Genomic DNA, 24,122 nt, shown 5'->3' with positions numbered 1-24,122 from the left:
ATGTTAGCCATTGAACCCATCAAAGTACAGACCGATAACGTGCCTATCGAGTCTGTACAAAATACTGAGCAGCATAATTACCGCCAAAGTTTCTGCTCACTGCGAACAGCATCACATCATCGCAGAAGAGCAGAAAGGATGCAGGAAAAATACGCATGGCTGCAAAGACCAGGCCATCATCGACGCAGCCATAGTCGGCCAGGCGGTATATAACCAGCGGAACCTAAGTATGGCCTACATCGATTACAGGAAGGCTTATGACTCCATACCTCACTCGTTTCTCGTCCGGGTATTGGAGCTCTACAAAATTGATCCCGTCGTCGTTAGGTTCCTGCAGCATGCGATGAGGCAGTGGAGTACGTCTCTGCACCTCAGTGATGGGGAAAATGTGTTGCAGTCTAGAACGCTGCAGATAAAGAGGGGGATATTCCAAGGCGACTCTTTCAGCCCGCTTTGGTTTTGTCTGGCACTGAACCCCCTCAGTAGGACGCTCAATAGAAACGGTCATGGCTATAAAATAAGGTATGGCGACGGCGCCCACGAAGAAGTGACCCATACCTTTTACATGGACGATCTCAAGGTCTACGCTGATTCACGTCAGCGTCTAGGTGTAGCTATCCGGGTTGTCGAAGACATAAGCAGGGACATCTGTATGGAGTTCGGCCTCGACAAGTGTCGCTGTGTCCACCTGCTGAAAGGACAACTTACCGAATCCGGAGGCTACGAGGTCTATGACGGCGAGTTTATAAGAGACATGGTTCGTGGCGAATCCTATAAATATCTTGGATTCCGACAGCTCACCGGGATTCGCCACTCCGACATCAAGACGGAGCTGCGAGACAAGTTCTTGAGTCGAGTGAACTGTGTCCTGAGGACTTTCCTCAACGCGGGGAACAAGGTACGCGCGATCAACACATTCGCGGTTCCCCTGCTGACCTTCAGTTTTGGTGTAGTCAAATGGAGCAAAACTAACCTAGAGGACCTTGAGAGGAGGATGAGGAAAGCATTCAAAGAGGCCGGAATGCACCATCCTCAATCGGCACTGGAGAGAGTTTCACTACCACGCAAAGAAGGGGGACTTGGAATCGTCGACATTTCTGCACTGTGTGTTGCCCAGGTACGACAACTGCGCGAGTACTTCGCAGAACGCGCCAACCAAAACGCGCTATACCGGGCTGTCTGCGCCGCCGACAGAGGATACAGCGCTCTGCACTTGGCGCAAGCGGAGTACCAACTCAACTGCAATCTGCAGACAGTGGAGGAGAAGATTGCAGCTTGGAAGCAGAAGGCAGTGCATGGTGCCCACCCCCATCAACTGGACCGGCCACACGTCGACAAGGCCGCATCTAATCTGTGGCTAACGCGTGGTGAACTCTCTTCAGTAGTAGAAGCCGACATGATAGCCATCCAGGACAGGATAATGCCGACGAGAAACTGCAGGCGGTACGTCTGGCATCAAGACGTTGATGACATTTGCCGGATGTGCCATCAACCAGGTGAAAACATAGAGCACATTATGGGAGGCTGTCCCGTTTTGGCCAACGCAGCCTACACCGAGCGCCACAACAACGTGGCCCGTATTGTTCATCGACAACTGGCGCTCCAATGTGCTCTACTGGAAGACAACGTACCAAACTACCGGTACCTGCCTGCACCTGTCCTGGAAAATGACCGTTTCAAGCTGTACTGGGATCGCACTGTTCTGACCGACCTCTCGATCCACCACAACCGCCCAGATATAATGGTTTACGACAAGAGCGACCGCAAAGTCACCATCATCGATGTCGCTATTCCACTGAACCAGAATCTGGAGGAGACCCACGGTCGCAAAATCTGCAAGTACCGACCATTGGCCGTGGAGCTCAAGGAACTGTGGGGGCTAAGGGAGGTCCCAAGAATTGTTCCAGTCGTTCTCTCTGGAACTGGAATTATCCCGAAGACACTTCTGGAAGCGCTAAAGGTGTTGAACATCGAGAAGGAATTGGCCGGCATCCAAAAGTCGGTCATCCTTAGCACCTGCGCGATTGTCCGACAATTCCTCGGTCAGGACTAAAACAGCACGAGCATGCAGATACGTGCATTCCGCAGAGCCTAGTCCCCCTTTGGCATTCAGAAGCCCGGGGGCAGGTGAAAATTCTGGCTAGGTTCGCCTAGTTAAGAAGTGAGATAAGTCTGCCAATGTTAGTAATATGTAACCGATTACTCGCGGTTGGCTCGAGGTTAGTATTACAAGTGTTCTCATAATTGGTATGTTGCAGTCTTCGATGCTCTGTACGTGTGCCCGACACGGGATACCTCCTATTGGGATGCAGCTGACCATTAATCAGCAACGCCCCCCTAGTCTGTACCCCATATCTAGCGTGGTGCGTCTTCTCGAGGAATCCAGGATAGAATGGTCACTAGCCGGCGCAATCATCAGCTCGTGTAGAGTTGTCATGAGCGGTACAACCTTTGGCTTTTGTTGAATCATCAGTGGACTGCACAACCTTTGGCCCGTGTATCTGTAAAGAGTGTGTGTATGTATTGCCGCGACTAAGTAAAAGTTTATAGATCGAATAGGAGGGATACGAAACAGGGACACAACGAAGGAAACATCATTAAACGTTGACATCGGCGTTTCTGAGGAACAGGTATAGAAAAGCAGAAGATCAGGATCACGGCTACCTAAGATATCCTAAGAAGGATATATGTATAATAAGAATTGATCTTTTTTAATGGGAAACATTCCTACTAGAGATAGGGAAAATCCAACCAAAACTCGTGGCACGTAGCGAATAAGATAGTTTTAGTTTTCTTAGAGCACTGTACATCCTCTGTGAAGGAGTAGGGAGAAGGATAAAAAAATAAAGTAAAAGGGAGTCGATCGTCAGCTACGCGGGAGGACAAACGTGCCTCCTGACGGAAACAGAAAAAAGTGTTGTTATTTTGTCATAAAAGAAAGTGCCTTGGACGCTCGGTCCGCTACACTTTAAAATTCTATTCGTCAGATAGGAGAATGAGTCCGTTGAAAATAGTTTTATATTACATTTACATTTACTCCTGTATAAGAGGGTATAAGAAGACTAACTTTTTCCACATCTATACCATGAATGCAAGAACGAATTTCCCTTATGGTTCATGGTCATCAATAATCTGTGTCTAAATTCAACCTGGAAACCTTCTTTCTACTTGTAGCTTGGCCCAATATTAGAAGGCCACTTGGTATCATGAGTTTATTAGTAAAATACAGAAAGTTGCTATTGAAAATAAATTTCTTCAATAGGTTCCTTCATGACCTATGCACATGTATATGTTGCATGTGTTCGAATCATCTGTTAAGCCATTTGTTTCCCATTTCACTCATATTACTTCCAGAACATGGATCAACGACGCGAACATCGAAATTATACGGAATTAGGATGATCGATGCATGTCTTGGTTATTTTGAATTAATCAGAAATTTTTCTTTACCAGATTTGATTCGACTAGATGTGATCCAAATTCCTCTGTTTTCCAAGACTCAAAATATGAATAATGATCTTCCAACATATAAGAATTCAACCATTTCGATACCTAACAATTTCTAAAGGAGTAATGGTTGAAAGTGTGTTCATCGTTACTTTTATATTATAAAGACATTCTCAATAAGAGCGGACGGATTCAACATTTGAAAACATGAAACAAAATGAAGCCGAAAATAGTAAGGGATTCAATTTTTGATTCCATTTGTGTTTTCTTTTACACAGTCTCTAGTATTTCTTAATACTTAAACTGCGGTTTTTCGGTTTTTCTTGATACGAAATGTCAAAATACGTAACGAGTTGTCTATTAAAGATGTACAACGTTTTTGCTGACAAGTTCAAATCAGAGGTGGAGGAACAATAGAATTACATACCGCGTCATTGTTCATGTCTTCACTCATTTTTTGTGTATTTTTGCATCACACACATATATTGTTTTGTTTGTTTTTTTTTGCATTATCTAAAATAGATTAGAGTAGTCATCATCAATGAACACCGCTATAGCTGTAATATAAAATAAATACTTGTGCTTGATAGCATTCTGAAAGTTACAAAAAAATCATGGTTCTGATCGAAAAATTGGCCCTTTTCAAGGTTGGAGGCGAACAATTGTTAATAGTCATATACTTTTCTACTACAAAAAAGAACTATAACGTTCGCGAAGCATACTCATTGCAGTGCATAATAAAAGGGTGATGATTCACTTGTGTATTATTCTCGTGAGAACAAAAAAGATTCATTCTTCAGCCGATCTAGCAAAACAACGCAAACCATCGGCCCAACGATTTCGTAGTGCCATGTTCTGGACACAACACGATTGTGTCACATTTACCCGAACGACAATCACTTGAAAGTCACTTACCCGAATGAAACAAATACCCGAATGCGATCCGAAGGCAACGTGTAACATTTAACTGAATGAAATATTTCGGCCTTTTTTTATTTTTTTTTTTAATTAGAAGTTGGATCACGTAGACCATACACGTAGAAGAAAGCTGTCAATTTCAATCAATCGCCATAAGATTCCTACTGTTGCTCCCTTGGCTGAGTAGTTAGCGTTATAACTAACATGCCGGGTGTTCGAATTCGATTCCCGTTCTGGTCGGGGGAATTTTTCAACTAAGTACTAGTAAAAATGACGCAAGTAATACTACGTTGAGACGGCGAAGTTCCTCTAGGAACGTTAGTGCCATTGAAGAAGGAGAAGAAGATTCCTACTATGAGATAGTGAAAAATGATAAAAAAACAAAAAAAAAACAGGTAATGTGTTGGAAAGAGATAAAAGTATTTGAGGATTCTTAAGACTCGAGATTCTAAGGCATTTACGAGAAACAAAGTCACTCGAATACCTTTTATCAGATTAGAAAATTTACCCGAATGGTAAATAATCCCAAATGAGAAATAAGGAAATATTTAAAAAAAGAGTTAAAATTTTGGTAATTGTTCTGATAATTAATTAAAATCTGTTGAACACAACCAGACAGAGAAGCTCCTTCGTTATTTTTGCATTGAAATATGAATGATATTTTTCAAAGCAAAGATTAACCGCGCAAACGTAATACATCAGGTAAACGTATGCCGTCTCGGTCGGTAATGATACAGATAATGTACTTAACACTAAAAAAAATATATAAGTAAAAAACACTTTTTAAGTTCAACGGTTTCATTGTGATTAAACATAATAACAATACAGATGATGTACTAAAAGTTATAAAATAATAAGGCAAGGTGAAGTTTGCAGTTATCACACCCCTTTCTTCATTAATCTAGGGCATTGATGAGACTAAAATAAAATCAAGGGTCATGTAATGAAATAACTAACTGTAGATAATGGAAATCTGACGTCTGACGTGACTTTTGGATCTGCATTTTTTATAAATAACTGTGTTCTAAGCCCTTTCATTTGACACTCATGTTGATAAGGTTTGGAAAAATTCCCAGGAGGGTTGTGTCACGACCGCATAGTTGACGTAGGATTCCGTTAGGCTATCTGTTGATTTTAAAAATGTTTGAATATTTTTTCCCCATTTTTTTTCAATTTTTCTCGCCGTATAAACTTTCCTTGGGTGAAAATGAACACAACAAAACAAACAGCTTAAACCAAACGACCCTTTTCCGAGCGGGAACATACCTTGGTTTTTATTTATGAAAATTGAAATAAATAGTTTCTTATATTCAAAAGTTCCCCCTACTTTCATATATTTGCAATGTCGATTTCCCCCAGGCAGCTTGGTTTTGATGTCTCTCTTAGGGACCCGCCGCATGTGTCTTCAATTTAGACCAATCAGAAGTAGGTATAGGGGTTGAGATTTTTCAATTGTTTGATAGTTAGTTTCAGACATATATTATTTTCTTCAATATAAAAAATTGTTATGGAGTTTCGAAATCGATTGACCCAAAAATCTCTTCAATCCATCATGAAATGACTGAGCAATGAGCGTTTGAAATTGGACAATTTTCACGATGTGCTCGATTTTTGATTTTCGATTTGTACCCCAATGTGTTCCCGAAAGACGTAATCCTACGTCAAAAAATATATATATGGTGCCGTTTTTGCTGGCAGTTATTTTGGATTTGATTTTTTCATGAATAACTGTGTCAAACCCTTTAATTTGATACCCATATTGATGGGGTTTAGAGAAAATATCAAATCCGCCTTTTCGGATTTTCTAGATCATGAAATACGCAGTTTCATATTGACTGCAGAGATAAAGGTGTGTTCCAAATTTCAGATCAATCGGTCCACCGGAAGGGGGTTAAATTTCTATTGATGTGGATCAGCGCTACAGATACAGTTACAAAGTCACACACGTACATACAAACGGGTCATATAATCGACCCCGTCCTATATACCGAAGGGTTTTGCGGTTTCACGGATCGAAAATCTTTGCTCCATAATCCATACTTCATACTAAGGCTTCTAACATACCCTTATGCAACTCCTTCAATGAGAAATTCAATCGTCAACTTTTGACCGTCCGGAATTAAAATCTTTTTCTGAATTTGCTTTTCATTCCTGACATGGGTTTGTGAAATTCACATTGATTTCTGATTTTTAACATTTTTAGTTAACAGCTAGGTACTATGATAGACTCTAATCAGTCACATTAATTCAACATGCGAAAATGTCATGAGTTTGGCATGATATTGAATGTAATAAAAAAGTGTCCGGATTCAGAAGCATCATCATACCCATCGCGAATGCAAATTATAATAGCAAAACTCGAGAAAGGAATTGTCGGATTTAGGGCTGCCTACATTCTATCATGTTTTCTGTATAAAACATTTATTCCATGTAACGGAGAAACATGTTATTTGAACAAGAATTGTCTCTGAAAATAATCTGATATTATAATGGACCTATGAACTTGCTCATAGTATGAAACCGTGAATGTTTGAAAGTATTGATAACAAACCAAATTTTGGGCGGTACGAAGTTTGCCGTGTCAGCTAGTTACTAGTAAGCACGCATTGAAGCTTTTCGCATACGTTTCCACATACACTGCCCAGACCGAAAAGGATATAGAATCACGTTTATGCTCTCCTTCTTACTCTTAGAAAGTAATTACAACTTCATTCTATAATGTGGTGTAATATTTTTTTTGTATGGTGTAATATTATCACGCATTTATGCAACATCACTAGTAGCACAAGGAAACGCATTTTTTTCTGCCGAATATGATGATGTTTTCTTGTAGTTGCGTGCTTTGCAGATTACAACGAACTTTCGCTGGTTTCGCTCATTTAGAGAAAACAATCTTTTTTTTCACTAAGACGAACGTTTCAAAAAGTTTGGTCGATTTTATCGCTTAAAGGGGGACCCCGGTCTGGAAAATCGAAAAAAAAAATTTTTGTTTTCTGTATTTTTGGGAGGCTTATGCCCTCAGAAATGTTTATGTTATGTAAATGAAATGTTATGTAAATGTTAAATGTTAGAAATGTTAACAGCCAAAAGTATGAAATCACCTCAACGGACGAATTTTAAAACGCGTTTTCTCTAAACCATGTTATTTCAACTGGTAGTATCGATATCTCAGGATCTACTCGACCGATTTGGCTTAAATCTTTTATCAGCAAGTAAAAATGAATTATCTAAGGCGTTACATAGCCGTTTTTTGGTATCTCATTTTTTCGATTTTTTAAAAATCGCTATTTGAAGATTTTTCGTGAAAAATATCCAATTTTTAACAAGAATGGCCGCCGTTTTGGCAATTTTTCGAATTTTCAAAAACCCCTATGTAACGCTTTAGGCGTTTTCTAAAGTTTCAAAATATTCATTGGAATTTGTTCTACGACACCCCATTGCTTCAGAACCGATACCACCAGCAAGGTACCGATTTTCAGACAGCATCTACGCATCCAGTTGTCAACAGCGTCATAATCATTATTCGTGCACTCGAAAAATGGAAAATACATCTTCGAATATACCTTAAACAATAACCAAAATATACGAACACTTCACTTTATCCGTAACATCCGAAAAAAATCCACGAAAATTAATTATTTTCCGACCTTCCAGACAAGGGTCCCCCTTAATTAATTATTCTTCTAATGTATCATCTACCTTTGAGGATTGCATTGAATGGATTTCAATCGCTCATTCTATGAATATTATAGCGACTGCTTAAAATTGAGAGCTATCTTCTACGTGTATGGGCTATGTGAAAAAAAAATGGATAATGTTTTAAATGTTCGAAAGTCCATCATACATAGTCTATGATAATTATTCGAAAAATGTAAATGTCACGTTTTCCTAACTGTAAAGAATATAGTACGCAATCCCGCGTTTTCTTACTATTGCATTGAGCAATTGAAATGCCATAGAACTGAGCACAGAAATACCTCGTTTCAAAAATAGATGTGAATAGTACAGTCGGGTAAATGTTGCATTCGAATAAATCATACATTCGAGTATTTGTTACAATCGTGCAAATGAAATTCGGGTGAATGTCTTTCGAGTAAATGTTGCACAATCGGTAAAGCTGATCAAGTGGGATTAGCATTTTTTGCAAATGATTTTCATTCGATATTGTAAAGTTAGGATTGAACTGCCCGCCTAAAATTAATAATTGGGAATTGTAAACAATAAAGCAAAATTGTCATGCTGATTTCTAACTAAGACTGATGAGGCATACAGGATGAAAACAGCTTCATAACAACAGTTAATATTTATGAGGTTCACCCGGAAACGAGTACATAAATACACTGCAATACATCCGAGATAAAAAAAACCCGAACAGAGCACACGCATCTGTTCACATACAATCTTTAACTCATACACTAAGCCACTCATCTGCCATGGAACTGGTTCCATAGTGTCCCAAATCGGGTCCAATTGGTGAATGCTTTCCAACTACATGAATCATGTTTATTTGCTCAGCTTGGGACCTCTTCCTCAATATTGGGTTGCAAGTTTACAATGCGTTAGAAAGGCTTCCAAAATTATCTCCCGCGCACAGTTTGTCGGTGATCATGGCTGGAATCACACTCGAACTTAGTCTGCTGTTGTTGCTTCTTTTTGCGGGAACAATTGTCGGTAAGTAGCAATTTATGTATTCTTATCTGGCAGAACGGCATTGAGTCGAGTTTCATCACCTTTCAGCTGGAAACTGCGGCCAAAAGAAAGCAATTGCCCAACAATTCATCAGTCACGGATACAAATCATTGATAGGAGCGTGGCCCTGGCATGGAGCCATGTTTCATCGGTATACACTATCGACTGCGTACGCCTGCGGCGTCACAATCCTAACGGAGCGCTTCGTGATTACGGCTGCCCATTGTACAATCGATCCGATCGAGAGACAGCAGTTACCGGCGAGTCGAATATGCGTTAAAATTGGACTAACCAATTTGGAGGCACCTGAGCGGTATGCTCAACAGCATGACGTGGACAGGATCGTACGCCATGACAGCTACGACGAGCAGACTTTCGAAGATGACATCGCGTTGTTGAAGCTGCAGACGGAGATTATGTACACCGACTATGTACAGCCGATATGTTTGGGGCAAGGCACTGGTGAACAGCAGAACAGCGCGCCTCAGACTGGATTCATTGTGGGCTGGGGTTTAGACGAGAACTTTGGATTGCCGAAGGATTTGCAAGAAACGTCGGCACCGATCGTTTCGAAAAAAGAGTGCATCGAAAGTGATCCTGAACATTATAAAAGAGTGTACCACGAAGGGAAAACTTTTTGCGCCGGACATCAGAATGGTACCGCGGCTGGCCCCGGTGATAGTGGTGGTGGTCTGTTTGTACACGTGGGGAAGCGCTGGGTGCTACGAGGAATCATAAGCAATGGAAAGGCTGACCCGAACACGTTGATAATCGATAGAAGTAGTTTGGTGGTATTCACGGACGTTATATACTATTTAAACTGGATCAAATCGCATGTGGGAATCGATATAAACAATCGCTTCGATACTGACAATGGAGGCGATGTATTGGAGTCAAACGCCGGTTTTAATAATCTGCTTGGGATTGAGGGATGTGGCCAGGACTCGTACCCTTTCCTGACACCTGAAGAGCTGAAACGAGCCTTCAATCAATATCCTTGGCTGGTGGTAGTTGAGCATCTGAACCTGATGACCTATACATTGGAGGATTTCTGTCACGGAGTGTTGATTCATCCTAAGTTTGTACTCACTGCGGCGCACTGCGTTCGAAGGAGACATTTCTCCACTATGTATGTATAGGAACAATAGTTATATTTCTGATAAAAAATAAACGTTTCTATTGCAGCCGCTCAGTTCGGCTAAACGACTATCGGCTCGATACTTTGATCGACATATTCAGAATCGATGGAAAAATCGTTAGAACCATTCCGGAGCGAATAGCGGTCCAACGACTGTCAGCGCATCCATTCCACGACAAATTTTCCAACAACATCGCACTCATCAAGTTGAGCCGTCCGACAGCGATGACGCCAATATGTCTACCGCCGAGAGGATCCTTCACGCCCACGAACAAATCCTTCATCATTGTCGGCTGGAAGAAGACGCTTCGACTGGAGAAGCACTTGTTCCGAAACATGGTCCAAATAGCGGACTTGGATGCGTGCCGGGAGATATACGCGGGAAAAACAGTCGCTCTCGCCGTGGATGGAAGTCAAATTTGCAGCGCTTACAATCACGATGATGGCCGCGATCGCTGTTCGCCCTATTTGGGATCGGCACCACTTGCTTACGTGGGTGGCGTATCGCCGGCAGTGGGTCGCTATTTCCTGGCGGCGATCTCCAGCTTCGGATACGCTAACTGCAAACGAGAGGATATCCCTGACGTTTTCAGCAGTGTTGACTATTATGCTGATTGGATTTATGACATGGTGAGGCGAAATGAGTGAGGTGTTTGTTGGTCAATAAATCGTAAGCTGAAGTGTTCAAATTATTTAAACAATCTAAAAATTTAAATATTTTACAATCATCTGGATTAATTTGGTTAATTCGTACACCACAAATTCAAAAAATCCATTCTACCGGATAATCGATGATATCTGTCGTGTGATAATATTGGATCGCTCTACGACATACTAGAATTATTTCAGAATACCCATTGTTTACAGAATAGTTCACAGAAGATTGTCTGCACCAAACTGAGGGACAAATACCAATTAAAAATCAAAATACATGAATACTGAAAATTTTCGGAATTTAACAACTTTTTCATTCTCCTTCTCCTTCTATTCCATATATTTGTAGTTTTGGAAAAAACTCAATTGGCTCGTTTGATGAAAAATTGCTGTGATGCTCTTAAATTGCTTATTGTTAGGTGTGCTATTTTGTGAAACAAATTTGAGGTTCACATTATTTCCCATTATTGTCTATAGTCCAGTAAAATTAGAGTTTCACTTCTAACAAATTGGCGGAAAAAAAATTGTGCTTGGGAAGGTGTCCCAATCAACATACAAAAAGTCTACCAAAATCGGATCGGTGCTTCTCCCCCAAAATTCCACATTTTTGCCCCCTGAAACAGTTTTTTGCATTTTTCTCATTCCCTATCACTTTTTTCGATAAAAGTGCTCTATACAATTTTAAAGAGCGTGAAATTTTACATACATTTGATTCTACGAAAATTTTTGTGCAACCACCCCCACGCGAGTTACACCCCTAATAATACCCCCGGTTTTATATTTTGATTAATTGCAGTACTCGCGTAGCTGTTATTTCAAAACAATCTCTGAAAGAAATGTTTATTTTGGTGTGGTGTATTTAACTAAGGATTCAAAATGTTCGTAATAGATTCCCTCCCAAGGTAATCATTTCCAATGCCCAAAAAAAAGTACATAGAACTTCACTCATGATCGAAAAAAGTATATTTTGAATCAAAATTTCCTTGCCAATGCTGTATTTGCAAATATGTTCCGTAAATATTATTCAAAAAGGAGAATCTAAGCTGATTCCATCTCTAATCGAGATTTTTAAGGCAAGTCTGATACTAGAGCACATTCCTTCCACATGGAGACTCGTTAAAGTGGTCTTCATTCCAAAAGCTGGGAAACGTGATAAATCACTCCCAAAATCATTCAGACCAATTAGTTTATCATCAATACTGCTGAAAACTATGGAAAAGTATTATATGAATACATAAAGTCTGTATTCATGTCCAAATGCCCTTTATCTAAATACCAGTTTGCCTATCAATCAGGCAAATCCACAGTCACAGCGTTACACACGCTTGTGACTAAAATTGAAAAATCTCTTTCGTCAAAAGAAACTGCATTATGTGCGTTTCTTGATATCGAAGGGGCTTTCGACAATGCTTCCTATGTATCAATGGCACAGGCTATGAGAAGAAGACATTTCGATGACTGCATAGTCGAATGGATCAAAGGCATGCTCACAAATAGACAAATCACCTCGGAGCTGGGTGGGTCATCGACATCTGTGATTGCAACGAAAGGTTGCCCACAAGGAGGGGTTCTATCACCTCTACTTTGGTCACTGGTGGTTGACGACCTTCTGATTAGTTTGGAGGCGAATGGTTTCGAAACCGTGGGTTTTGCTGATGATTTAGTCATAATGGTACGTGGCAAATTCAACGATGTGATATCGAGTAGGATGCAGATGGCCTTAAACCTTACACAATCATGGTGTATCAAAGAAGGTCTGAGCATAAATCCCTCAAAAACAACAATTGTTCCTTTCACCAAAAAGAAGAAACTGCATCTGCAGACTCTAAATCTTGGAGGAGAGGAAATAAAATTCAGCGTTTCAGTGAAATATCTAGGCGTAATCCTAGATGCTAAACTAAACTGGAACGCACACTTAGATGCAATTATCAGTAAGGCCAACATTGCCCTATGGGCATGCTCTAAAATGATAGGTAGAACATGGGGCCTGAAACCAAAAATGGTTATGTGGGTCTATACAGCAATTGTGCGGCCTAGGATAACCTATGCCTCATTAGTATGGTGGCCAAAGACTAAGGAGACTGTAGCTACAAAAAAGCTAAACAAACTCCAACGACTGGCATGCGTTGCTGTAACAGGAGCAATGCGAAGCACACCCTCAAAGGCATTGGAGGCTATCCTTCACTTGTTACCTTTGGGTCAACATGTTCAGCTGGAGGCTAATAGAAGCGCTCTAAAGCTAAAAAGATATAAAAAAATATTAGACGGGGACAAAACTGGTCATTTGAGCATCCTGAATCTCTTACCCGTTGGACCAACCTCAGAGATGAACAGCGATTGGATGGAGCCAAGGACCAATTATGACATTCCATACACAGTGATCGAACTTTCTCGTTCAGTATGGGATGAGGGTGGTCCCGATGTTCGTAATGGTTCAATCCTGTTCTATACCGATGGGTCGAAAATGGGTAACAGAACAGGTGCTGGAGTGTATGGTCCCAGAATAAAAATTTCTGTAGCTAAGGGGAACTGGCCAACAGTTTTCCAGGCAGAAGTAGCTGCAATAATAGAATGTATAATTGTCTGCCTTAAAAGAAATTATAGACATGCTAACATTTGTATCTTCTCAGACAGTCAAGCAGCACTTAAAACCCTCAATGCTTTCAAGTGCTATTCAAAAATTGTCTGGGAATGCATTTGCCTTTTACGACAACTGTGTCAGAGAAGTTCGGTATAACTGTACTGGATTCCTGGCCATTGCGGTATAGAGGGAAATGAACAAGCAGATGAACTCGCAAGACGCGGCTCAAGCTCACCCTTCTCTGGTCCAGAACCATTCTGTGGAATTTCTGAATGTGTGTTGAAGAGTGAGCTGAAGAAATGGGAAGACCGGGAAGTAATGGCCAACTGGATGGCTGTACAACTCAACCAGTCAAAAAAATTTATCACGCCGAGTATTAAAATTACTCAACAATTGCTGAGTCTTAATAAGAAAGACTTCAGCACATTCACTGGTCTTATAACAGGACACTGTCCGAGTAAATACCATCTCAAAAACATAGGTTTAGTGCAAGACGATATTTGTCGCTTTTGTAATGCCGAAAGCGAAACCTCGGAACATTTGCTCTACAAATGCGGAGCACTAACAAGACGCAGACTTCAACACCTTGATAAAGCTATTCTGGAGCCCAAGGAAGTTTGGTCTGTGTCGCCGATCAGGACTATAAATTTTATCAAACAGATTATTCCTGATTGGCACCTATCTCGCTATAGCTTTCAGTCTACTTCTTCATCAATAAGCAGTAGATAAGCTTGAAGCGTAGTACAAAAAATGGGGCATACCACAATAGTTCAAACTAATGGACGCAGTGGTTCACACCCAACAAGGGAAAAAAAAAGATGTTGACGGACAGCAGCTTCGGTAGGGGGTAGATTTGCTAGCTTAATGATCTTGTGTCTTGCCACGTTTTTCGAAAAGCACATGTACCGAAATTCGTTCAATGTCGACTCAGGTTCAGGATCTCCACCATATAAAGCCATGACAAGTTTCAGGCCTTGCTCGAAAATTTCTTCCTGGCTGGACCCTTCCGTATAAAATGTGTCAATAACTTCGGAAAAAATCGTATTTTTGAAGAATTTTCTTGGCTGTATTTTACCCTTTTTGAAAAAATGCAGAGGTAGTGTCGCAACCAGTTATTGAACGCAAAAATAGAATGTTCTCCTGGTTTTCTCGATGATTATCAGATAAAAAGATCTGGTACAATCTGGTGGTGTTAATGCACACAGCAGTACCATTAAATCAACGTCTTGCCCAACAACTACAACCGGGTGCGACTCTCTAATTTTTGAAATCTCGATCGCGGTATTCACAATGAGACAGTCCGCATCTCCTGGCGCTTGTTCAGTCGATAATACGCTCGAAGTAAAGGCAGTCGTTAACCCTCCTGTACTCGCGTGCAAAATCATAACACGTATACTCGCGCACGGTGTCACAGACCGAAAATTGAACTTCTCTGTAATGTTGCCATTGTGTAATTTTCAGGTTTTATTGGCATTTATTTGAAGAAGAGGGTATGATTGAATGAATTGAATGAACTCCGCCTGCGAATGACGGATCTCGATAATGGCATGTTCTTATAGGAACCTGAAATTATCTTGATAATAGCCTGTCCGTATAAGAACCTGAAACTATTGAGAACCAGAGCAGTGGGTCCAAAGCCCCTAAAAGGAGGATGGTTGTAATAGCTGTTATCCATGGTTATTATGGAAAGAAAGTAATGGATAAACCCCTAATCTAAGGTGTGACGCGACCCGTGCTGAGGGATGAATGGTTGGGGGGGTTCAATCAAATACCTTGCCTCTAACGGAGCCTGTGGAGTACCAGGGCACCCTCCACAGTATCGTCTGCCCCCTCTGCATTAGGCGGGTCACTGATGCAGTTGACCTTCTTTACGTATTGAGCGACGCACCTGCGGATGTTCAGTCCTGCTCCTCTTCCATCCTCAACACCCCGACTCGTTGTGAGTCGCTAGAGGATGAAAGTGACGAAAGTAACGTCACTACAAAAACTGAACCTAAAATGCTAGATTCAGCTGAGGTCCACTCTTCGTGGAAAAAAAACCTCACCAAGGGTCAGAGAAGGAGGCTGAAGAGCTTGGTCGCAGTTGGGATCCCTGCAAAGGAAGCTCGGCAGCAAGCACTGAGTCAGCACATCTCTGGACCAGCAAAACGCCCCCGAGGATCGGAACTACCTAGTAGTGACGAAAAACCGATTCTTAAAAAAAACTAAACAAAATCTCTGCCCCCGTAAAAGAGCGGGGTTGAATGAGCAAAAAAAAGATGCCCAAAACACTCTTCAAAACAAAGACTCCACAATAACTTCTGTCGAAACTGGAATCTCCTTCAAGGAAGCTGTGGAACAGATCAAAGTTGGAATACTCCCGGAGGACTATCCCAACACCGATCTTACTACGGCTCAGTTAGATTCCATCCAGAATGCTCTACTCACTGTAATAGAGCAACAAAGAAACGAGCCGGTTAAGCCCAAATTTTTCAATTGCTCGTATAAGTCAGGTTATCTAATCCTTTCTTGCAAAGATCATCAAACTTCGGAATGGTTGAAGAAAGTGGTTCCCGGGATAATCCTAGACGACAACATCAAACTGGTTGCTCTAGACGCCAAAAATATTCCGCGTCCAGAAATTCTCCATGCCTTTTTCCCACAAAGCGCAACATTCAGCGACGAGAGACTCAAAAGCCTCATTGAGAGTCAAAATGAAAATCTCTCCACCGATAAATGGCGAATACTAAAGAGATCGAATCCCAACGAAATTCACGCGGACTGGACGCTAACAGTCGACGAAGCTTCGATGCGTCAACTAACTAGCACAAACTTCAACATAAACTTCCGATTTGGCGAAACTAAGCTGAGGAAAACAAATCCAAAGCAGCGCCAAGTCATAATCCATAAAAGCTCCGGTGTATTCAAAGGAGATCTGGGGCCAAAAAACGGGGAACCTAAAAATTCCAAAAACCCAGGAAACCTGAAGTCTTCAGACTAGTGACTCCAAAATAGTGGAACCACAAAATGCTCAAGAAGTCGTCAGAAGGCTTTCTGGCAAACAAAAGCGCCCTCGTGAAGCTTCTCCGAAAAACAAGAAGCTTGGCATCCTGAGTATTCCCGGCCCAAGCGGTACAAACTCAACGGTTATCGCAAACAGGTTAGGAACCTCGATTGTGCCAAGTAAAAAAGGTGAGTTTCTTCAAACCCATCCCAGATCCAAAACGAATACGGAAGCTGGAACAAGCAAAAAACATGACCTGATTTTCAAAAAAACAGATGGTACTCCGATCCTCCCAAATGAACCACCAGATCGGATAACCCAACCTAATGCAGAACACTAAAGTTCTGCAAATAAACCTCCACCACGCCAAAGCAGCGTCGAGCGTGCTATCCAGGAGGTTTACAAAAGACGCTGTGGATCTAGCTCTTATACAAGAGCCTTGGGTTCACAAAGGAAGAATACTAGGTATTCAAACCGGTTCATGTAAGTTGTTCTATGATGACAAGCATGACTCCCCAAGAGCTGCTGTCTTAGTAAATGCAAACATTAAATGCTTTCCTATTACAGAGTTCATTCAAAGGGACATCGTCGCGATCAGAGTGGAAGTTCCTACCGCCAAAGGAAGGGCCGACATCGTAATTGCGTCGGCTTACTTTCCAGGCGACGTTCCTGAGGTTCCTCCACGAGAGGTAGCGGCGTTTGTTAACAAGGACTTCATTATCGGATGTGATGCCAACGCTCATCACACCATGTGGGCAAGTACGGATATCAACTACCGAGGTGAGTGTCTTTTAGAATTTCTCTCGTCAAACAACATAGATATTGCTAACAAAGGGATTGAACCAACCTTCATTAACGCTATCAGACAAGAAGTCTTAGATCTAACGCTGTGCAGCCCGGCTATTGAAGAAAATATCCATAACTGGCACGTTTCCGATGAGGCGTCTTTGTCTGATCATAGACACATTATTTTTGAATGGAATGGTGGCATGGAAGTTCATAGAGAATACCGAGATCCCAAAAAAACCAATTGGGATCGGTATGCACTTGAACTCGAGTCTAAAACTCTAAACTCGAAAATAAGGTCGATTCAGCAGCTTGAATCAGCTACAAAAGAACTAAATGAAACGATAGTCTCTGCCTACAAAAATAATTGCCCACTGAGAAAAGTTTCTTCGACAAGAAACGTTCCTTGGTGGAATAAAAGGCTCGAACGGCTTCGCAAAACGGCGCGCAAACTGTTCAACAGAGCAAAAATTACCTCGGACTGGTCTCAATATAAGAGAGCCCTAACTGAGTACAGTAGAGAACTGAGACGATCTAAACGAAAATCCTGGGTATATAACTGCGAAAGCATTGAAAATACCCCAATTGTTGCTAGACTCAACAAGACTTTGGCAAAATACCACTCGAACGGGCTTGGATCGCTTAAAAAGGATGACGGTTCGTTCACAAAAACCCCCTCAGAAGTACTAGACTTACTGATGAAGACTCACTTTCCGGGATCTACATCTGTCCACTCGGATACAAATCCTGGCTATAATGGCGACACAATATGTTCTCGAAGGCTCTCATAGGACCCGAAAGTGCAAAGGATGTCGCTAACATAGTTGCTGGGTTAGTCTTCACGAGGGCCAGAGTAGTAAACGCGGTGAGATCCTTTCTACCTTACAAATCTGCAGGTGCAGATGGGACTTTTCCAGCCCTGATTCAAAATGGAGAATCAAAACTAATTCCGTCTCTAATCGAGATCTTTAAGGCAAGTCTGATACTAGAGCACATTCCTTCGATATGGAGACATGTGAAAGTAGTTTTCATCCCAAAAGCGGGAAAACGCGACAAATCACTTCCAAAGGCTTTTAGACCAATTAGTTTATCATCAATACTGTTGAAAACTATGGAAAAAGTATTATATGAATACATAAAGTCTGTATTCATGTCCAAACACCCACTATCCAAATACCAGTTTGCCTACCAATCAGGCAAATCCACAATAACAGCACTACACATGCTTGTGACAAAAATTGAAAAATCTCTCTTGTCAAAAGAAACCGCATTATGTGCGTTTCTGGACATCGAAGGTGCTTTTGATAATGCTTCTTATCTATCAATGGCACAGGCAATGAGAAGAAGACACTTCGATAATTGTATAGTCGAATGGATCCATGGCATGCTCACACACAGAAAAATCACCTCGGAGCTGGGCGGGTCGTCTAATTATGTGATTGCAACAAAGGGTTGCCCACAAGGAGGCGTTCTATCACCTCTCCTTTGGTCACTAGTAGTTGACGACCTCCTGACAAGTTTAGAGGCAAAAGGTTTTGAAATTGTGGGCTTCGCCGATGATCTAGTCATAATGATACGAGGCAAGTTCGACGACGTGATATCGAGCAGAATGCAGATGGCCTTAAACCTTACACAAACTTGGTGTACCACAGAAGGTCTGAGCATAAATCCCTCAAAAACAACAATTATTCCGTTCACCAAAAAGAAAAAACAGCATCTGCAGTCTTTATATCTTGGGGGAGTGGAAATAAAATGCAGCGCTTCAGTGAAATATCTAGGTGTTATCCTAGATGCTAAACTCAACTGGAATTAGGGATTACATTATCGTACCAAAATTTCAATAACCGGTTTTTCGGTAGTGAAAATTTCATTACCGGTAAAACCGGCAAATTACCGGTAAACAAATACTTCAAAATAAAACCATTATCTTGAAGAAACGGTTTTTTATTGATAATGTTTGTTTTACAAAAAGATGGTTAAAGTAATACTTAAGGACACAGAGAATGTTAATTTTGTCGTCTTCTAATCTATATCGGATCTCATTAACAAAGTTTCCAGAAGAGGAAAACGCCCGTTCAGAGTCCAGTACCAATGTCATGTATTTGTTACGGCTAGTCCGAGGGTTTTCATCAATCCGTTTATAGTCGTTCAGTTTGCGCTGGATGTTGTTACCTTTGTTTGTTGCAATTGTCGTTCAAATTGTTCCTTGATGCTCAACTGTTCTGCAGGTTCCCATCGCCCAGTGGATTTTTTTTCCTCATGTTGTCCTTCTACAGAATAAATATCATCATCATCAAATTTGATCAAGTCAGGATCAATTTCAAATGCCTGCTTGATCAATGCATTCCGTGAGGTTTGATAGAAGACATCAAAGTCATCATTAACTGTGTCACGACCTCGAGCAAAATCATTATTCATACATGGTAATAATCTGCATATACGGAACGTCTTTCTGCAATCCTACCAATCAGGGCTTCAAGCAGCTGCTTGATGATTGCTCTGACAGTGGTTTTCAGATTTTTTTTATGGCGGAGCACTTTTTATGGCAAACTTATTTGACGGAGCATCTGCTTTTTTGACGTAGGACTACGTCTTTCATTTCTATACCGGGGTGTAAAATCAAAGTTTCGAAAACGAAAGCGTTACGCCGGAGACCGAGATATTGAGCGTTAATAGCTCTTAAACAACTGAACGAAATGGTATGATAAACACTTCATTCGAAAGATAAAATGTCTACGCGTTCTATACTTGTCACTTTCTGATCCAAAAACTTGTTTCAATAGCCTTAAAATTGCTTTCAAAACAGGCTATTGAAATCACCAATCGGTATATAAGCGAGCGCCGCTCGGAAATCCACTCAGTTAAAATTGAACAGCGATTGGAGCATGTTGTCGCTGTTGGGTGAAGCTCTTCGTTTATCATGAAAGCGCGGATGAACGGTGTCACCAAGAGCCTGTTTGTGCACCTAAGGCCAGAAGGAAATCCATCAGGAGGATAGTGATGCCACAAACGGTTCCCCGGGAAGATCTCGAAGCAGCCGCTACACACACATACACGCGCGAAATTCTTTCCGTTTGGATGCCATTAAGCATCGAGAAAGATCCGGAAAATAATCTGCCAGTTCCTCTGGGAATTTAAAAATACATCCATGTGAAAGAGTTTATTTGAATGTTTTTTATCCATGTAACACTGTGAATATGTTTCAATCAAGTGCTATTAACAGATGGTTATCGAGTTAGCATTAACCACTGGTGGGCTTCCAGTATCGAGGAAAATGTGGAAATATCTAATCGTTACTGAAAATAATCTGTCAGTTCCTCTGGGAATTTAAAATTACATTCATGTGAAAGAGTTTATTTTAATGTTTTCTATCCATGTAACACTGTGACCAAATACATTTGGTTTTGTGATTTTTCAATCAATCGCAATAAACAGGATAGCTTCTGAAGATTATTCTTCCCATCAGTAGGATAATTCCGTATCCAATATTGGATGCATAAAACCTTGTTCCTCCAACGTAACGCTCTCGTTTTCGAAGTCCCCCAAATATTCATTCATTCAGAATGAATTCAGATTCAACTTCAAACAAATGATCTCTAAATCAACGATAGTCCTACGTGACCCTTGCAGTTATACCATAGATATAACCCACTTCCTTTTTTTTCTAATCAATAAAACAAATCCTATTTGCGTTGATATTACTCAATTGGCCACCACTCTATTTCGGTTACGCATCGCAGCTACACGACATCTGACCCGGAGTGGGCAAAATAATTCATCAAATGCGCAGTAAAATTAAATTAAGGAATGGTTTTTTTCAAGGTGGGTTTTCAAGTGGGAGCACTTGCTATAATTTCGCGGAGCACAAATTTCCCGCGGAGCACCATTTGAAAACCCCTGTTCTAGCACAAATTGCAATCTGACGTCAGCTTCATAAAGGTGCATTTCTTCCTCAATAGCAGTTTAACAGCGACCAGAACTGGTTCGAAGGCATCAACCAATTCCTTCATCGCTGTCAGTTGTTCATCGCTGAAACTTATCTTGTGTTTCGTTTTCAGATCGAGCAGCGATTCTTGAACTGAAGTTCGGAGGTCGTAGGATCGGCGGAACACTGCCAGTTGCGATTTTTCGATCTTATTTTGATTCTCGAGTCATATGTCCAAGCGGCATGAAACTAATATTATTTATGGTGTAAAAATGAAAATTACCAAAATGACCGGTTAATGATTGTAAAATTACCGGTATTTCGGTAATGGAAAATGACACGGTATTACCGGTGAAACCGGTAACGGTAAAACCGGTTAACAATCCCTAACTGGAATGCGCACTTAGATGCAATAATCAGTAAGGCCAATACAGCCCTATGGGCATGTTCTAGGAATGATAGGAAGAACATGGGGTCTTAAACCAAAAATGGTAATGTGGGTCTACACTGCCATTGTGCGGCCTAGAATAACCTATGCCTCATTAGTCTGGTGGCCAAAGACCAAGGAGACTGTAGCTACAAAAAAGCTAAACAAACTCCAACGACTAGCATGCATTGCAATTACTGGAGCAATGCGAAGCACACCCTCGAAGGCACTGGAGGCTATCCTTCACTTACTACCTCTGAACCAACATGTTCAGCTAGAGGCTAAGAAAGGCGCTCTAAAGCTTAAACAATGGAAAAAAATACTAGACGGAGACAAAATTGTTCACTTGAGCATCCTGAATCTCTTACCCGTAGGACCATCCTCAGAGATGAACAGTGATTGGATGGAACCTAGGACTAACTACGACATTCCATACAGTGTAATCGAACCTTCTCGTTCAATATGGGATGAAGGCGGTTCCAGTGTAATGGTTCAATCATGTTCTACACTGATGGGTCAAAAATGGAAATCAGAACAGGTGCTGGAGTGTATGGTCCCAGAACAAAAATCTCTGTAGCTATGGGAAACTGGCCAACAGTTTTTCAAGCAGAAATAGCTGCGATAATAGAATGCTCAAATGTCTGCCTTAAAAGAAAATATAGACATGCTAACATCTGCATATTCTCAGACAGTCAAGCGGCACTTAAAGCTCTAAATGCTTTTAAATGCTCCTCAAAAATTGTCTGGGAATGCATTCTCCTCTTACGGCAACTAAGTCGGATAAGTTCGGTACAACTGTACTGGATTCCTGGCCATTGTGGAATAGAGGGAAACGAGCGAGCAGATGAACTTGCCAGGAACGGTTCAAGCTCACCTTTCACTGGTCCAGAACCATTCTGTGGAATATCTGACTGTGTGTTGAAAGGTGAGCTGAAGAACTGGGAAGACCGGGAAGTGTTAGCCAACTGGTTGGCGGTACAACTTAACCAGTCAAAAAAAATTATCACGCCGAGTATTGAAATTACTCAACAATTGCTGAGCCTTAATAAGAAAGACTTAGGCACAATCACAGGCCTTATAACAGGACACTGTCCGAGCAAATACCATCTCAAAAACATAGGTTTAGTGCAAGATGATATTTGTCGTTTTTGTAATACCGAAAGCGAAACCTCGGAACATTTGCTCTGTAATTGTGGAGCTCTAACTAGACGCAGACTTACATACCTTGATAAGGCTATTCTGGAGCCCAAGGAAATTTGGTCTGCGTCGCCAATCAGGATTATAAAATTTATCAAACAGAGTATTCCTGATTGGCACCTATCTCGCTATAGCTTTCAGTCTACTTCTTCATCAATAAGCAGTAGGTAAGCTTGAAGCGGAGTACAAAAAAATGGGATATACCACAATAGTTCAGAATAATGGACGCAGTGGTTCACATCCAACAGGGGAAAAAAAATGATTGAATGAAAAAACTCCAAGCAACTGAATATAATTCATGGAAGTATAAAGAGCTATAAATTAACATAAAAACGTATCAATCGATTGTGGTTTCATTGGAGTAAGAATCAGAATATAGCATAACTGCATGCTCGAAACAAACATATTTTTTACATTTCATGCAGTTGATGCGTGTTTTTCGGGTCTTTTATCGAAGAGAAGAATATATAACGACCTCCCAGATAATTACCAGATGATAAAGATTCTGGAAAATAAAGTTTGCAAATTCCTAATATTCTTTGTCTCTGTTTTTTTGGTAAACTAAGAATTAATGCTTTTTTTAGATGGGGCATAAAAAGATGATATAAAAGAATTTCTAGGAATTTCCTTTTCTTTTTCTTGTTTTCTTGTGGATATTGTCCATTATAAGAAAAATATACCCGAAACTGTAACTCTTAAAAAATACAATAAGGTACCGATTAGTTCATAGTTTACTGTTTACAATTCATCCACAAGTGAAATTCTTTCACAAGTGTGTAAATGTATGACCATTATATTTAGCGAATAAACTATACGAAAGTCAAACATTTATATTTTGCTTTTGAACGTATGAATCGAACGACGAATATATCAACGAATAGTTACAAAAAGGACTGAAATCAAATAAGAATAGTCCGGTAATAATCTTATGCATTATAATCAATAAATATTCCACGCCACTAACATTAATCTATACATTTCATTCAACAACAGAATATGAAAAAAGGCACTTGTTCAAAAAAGTTACTCCTATACTCGCGTCGGTGTGTCAGACCGAATGTGTAAAAAAGTGGCACATGTCCCCTTTGTACCAACACATGCGATACGCTAAATGATGACGAACGACGAATAACGAAGCTAGAGAGAAGCGTAAAGTCGTAGTGTTGATATTTTCTGAGAAATGAACGACATATTGATTTCTCGGTCTGACAGACCAATGCGCGAGTATAGGAGTGTTAACAGCTCTATTATATGAATTTCATTTTCGCTACTCGCGAAAAAATCTTGAGGCTTGAATTCGATGATTGTATCTGGCGCATCATATCTTTTACCTCAATTCCTTCTCCTTCATATCGTCGATTCCTCTCAAAATATTTG

General features: G+C 40.7%; 2 protein-coding genes across 2 annotated transcripts in view; one reads left to right on the top strand and one right to left on the bottom strand.

Annotated features, from left to right (window-relative positions):
- Positions 1–24,122, bottom strand: part of LOC129780217 (pseudouridylate synthase RPUSD2-like) — a 619,255-nt gene that overhangs the window by 546,411 nt on the left and 48,722 nt on the right. The window lies entirely within an intron of this gene.
- Positions 8,973–10,968, top strand: LOC129780218 (uncharacterized). Its single transcript, XM_055788251.1, has 3 exons — positions 8,973–9,036; positions 9,103–10,183; positions 10,240–10,968. The coding sequence occupies exons 1-3, from the start codon at positions 8,973–8,975 to the stop codon at positions 10,838–10,840; spliced, it is 1,746 nt and encodes a 581-aa protein (XP_055644226.1). The 3' UTR covers positions 10,841–10,968.

The sequence above is a fragment of the Toxorhynchites rutilus genome, chromosome 3 (genome assembly GCF_029784135.1).
Source record: "Toxorhynchites rutilus septentrionalis strain SRP chromosome 3, ASM2978413v1, whole genome shotgun sequence".
NCBI classification, from domain to species: domain Eukaryota; kingdom Metazoa; phylum Arthropoda; class Insecta; order Diptera; family Culicidae; genus Toxorhynchites; species Toxorhynchites rutilus.
The sequence above is the reverse complement of the archived record's forward strand: the minus strand, read 5'-3'. Positions and strand labels throughout refer to the sequence as shown.

Excerpts from the sequence above, each read along its gene's own strand:
- LOC129780218 (XM_055788251.1), top strand. The coding sequence starts at position 8,973 with ATGGCTGGAATCACACTCGAACTTAGTCTGCTGTTGTTGCTTCTTTTT. Across the intron at positions 9,037-9,102 it reads TTTTGCGGGAACAATTGTCG|CTGGAAACTGCGGCCAAAAG; the intron begins GTAAGTAGCAAT and ends ATCACCTTTCAG. Across the intron at positions 10,184-10,239 it reads AGGAGACATTTCTCCACTAT|CCGCTCAGTTCGGCTAAACG; the intron begins GTATGTATAGGA and ends TTTCTATTGCAG.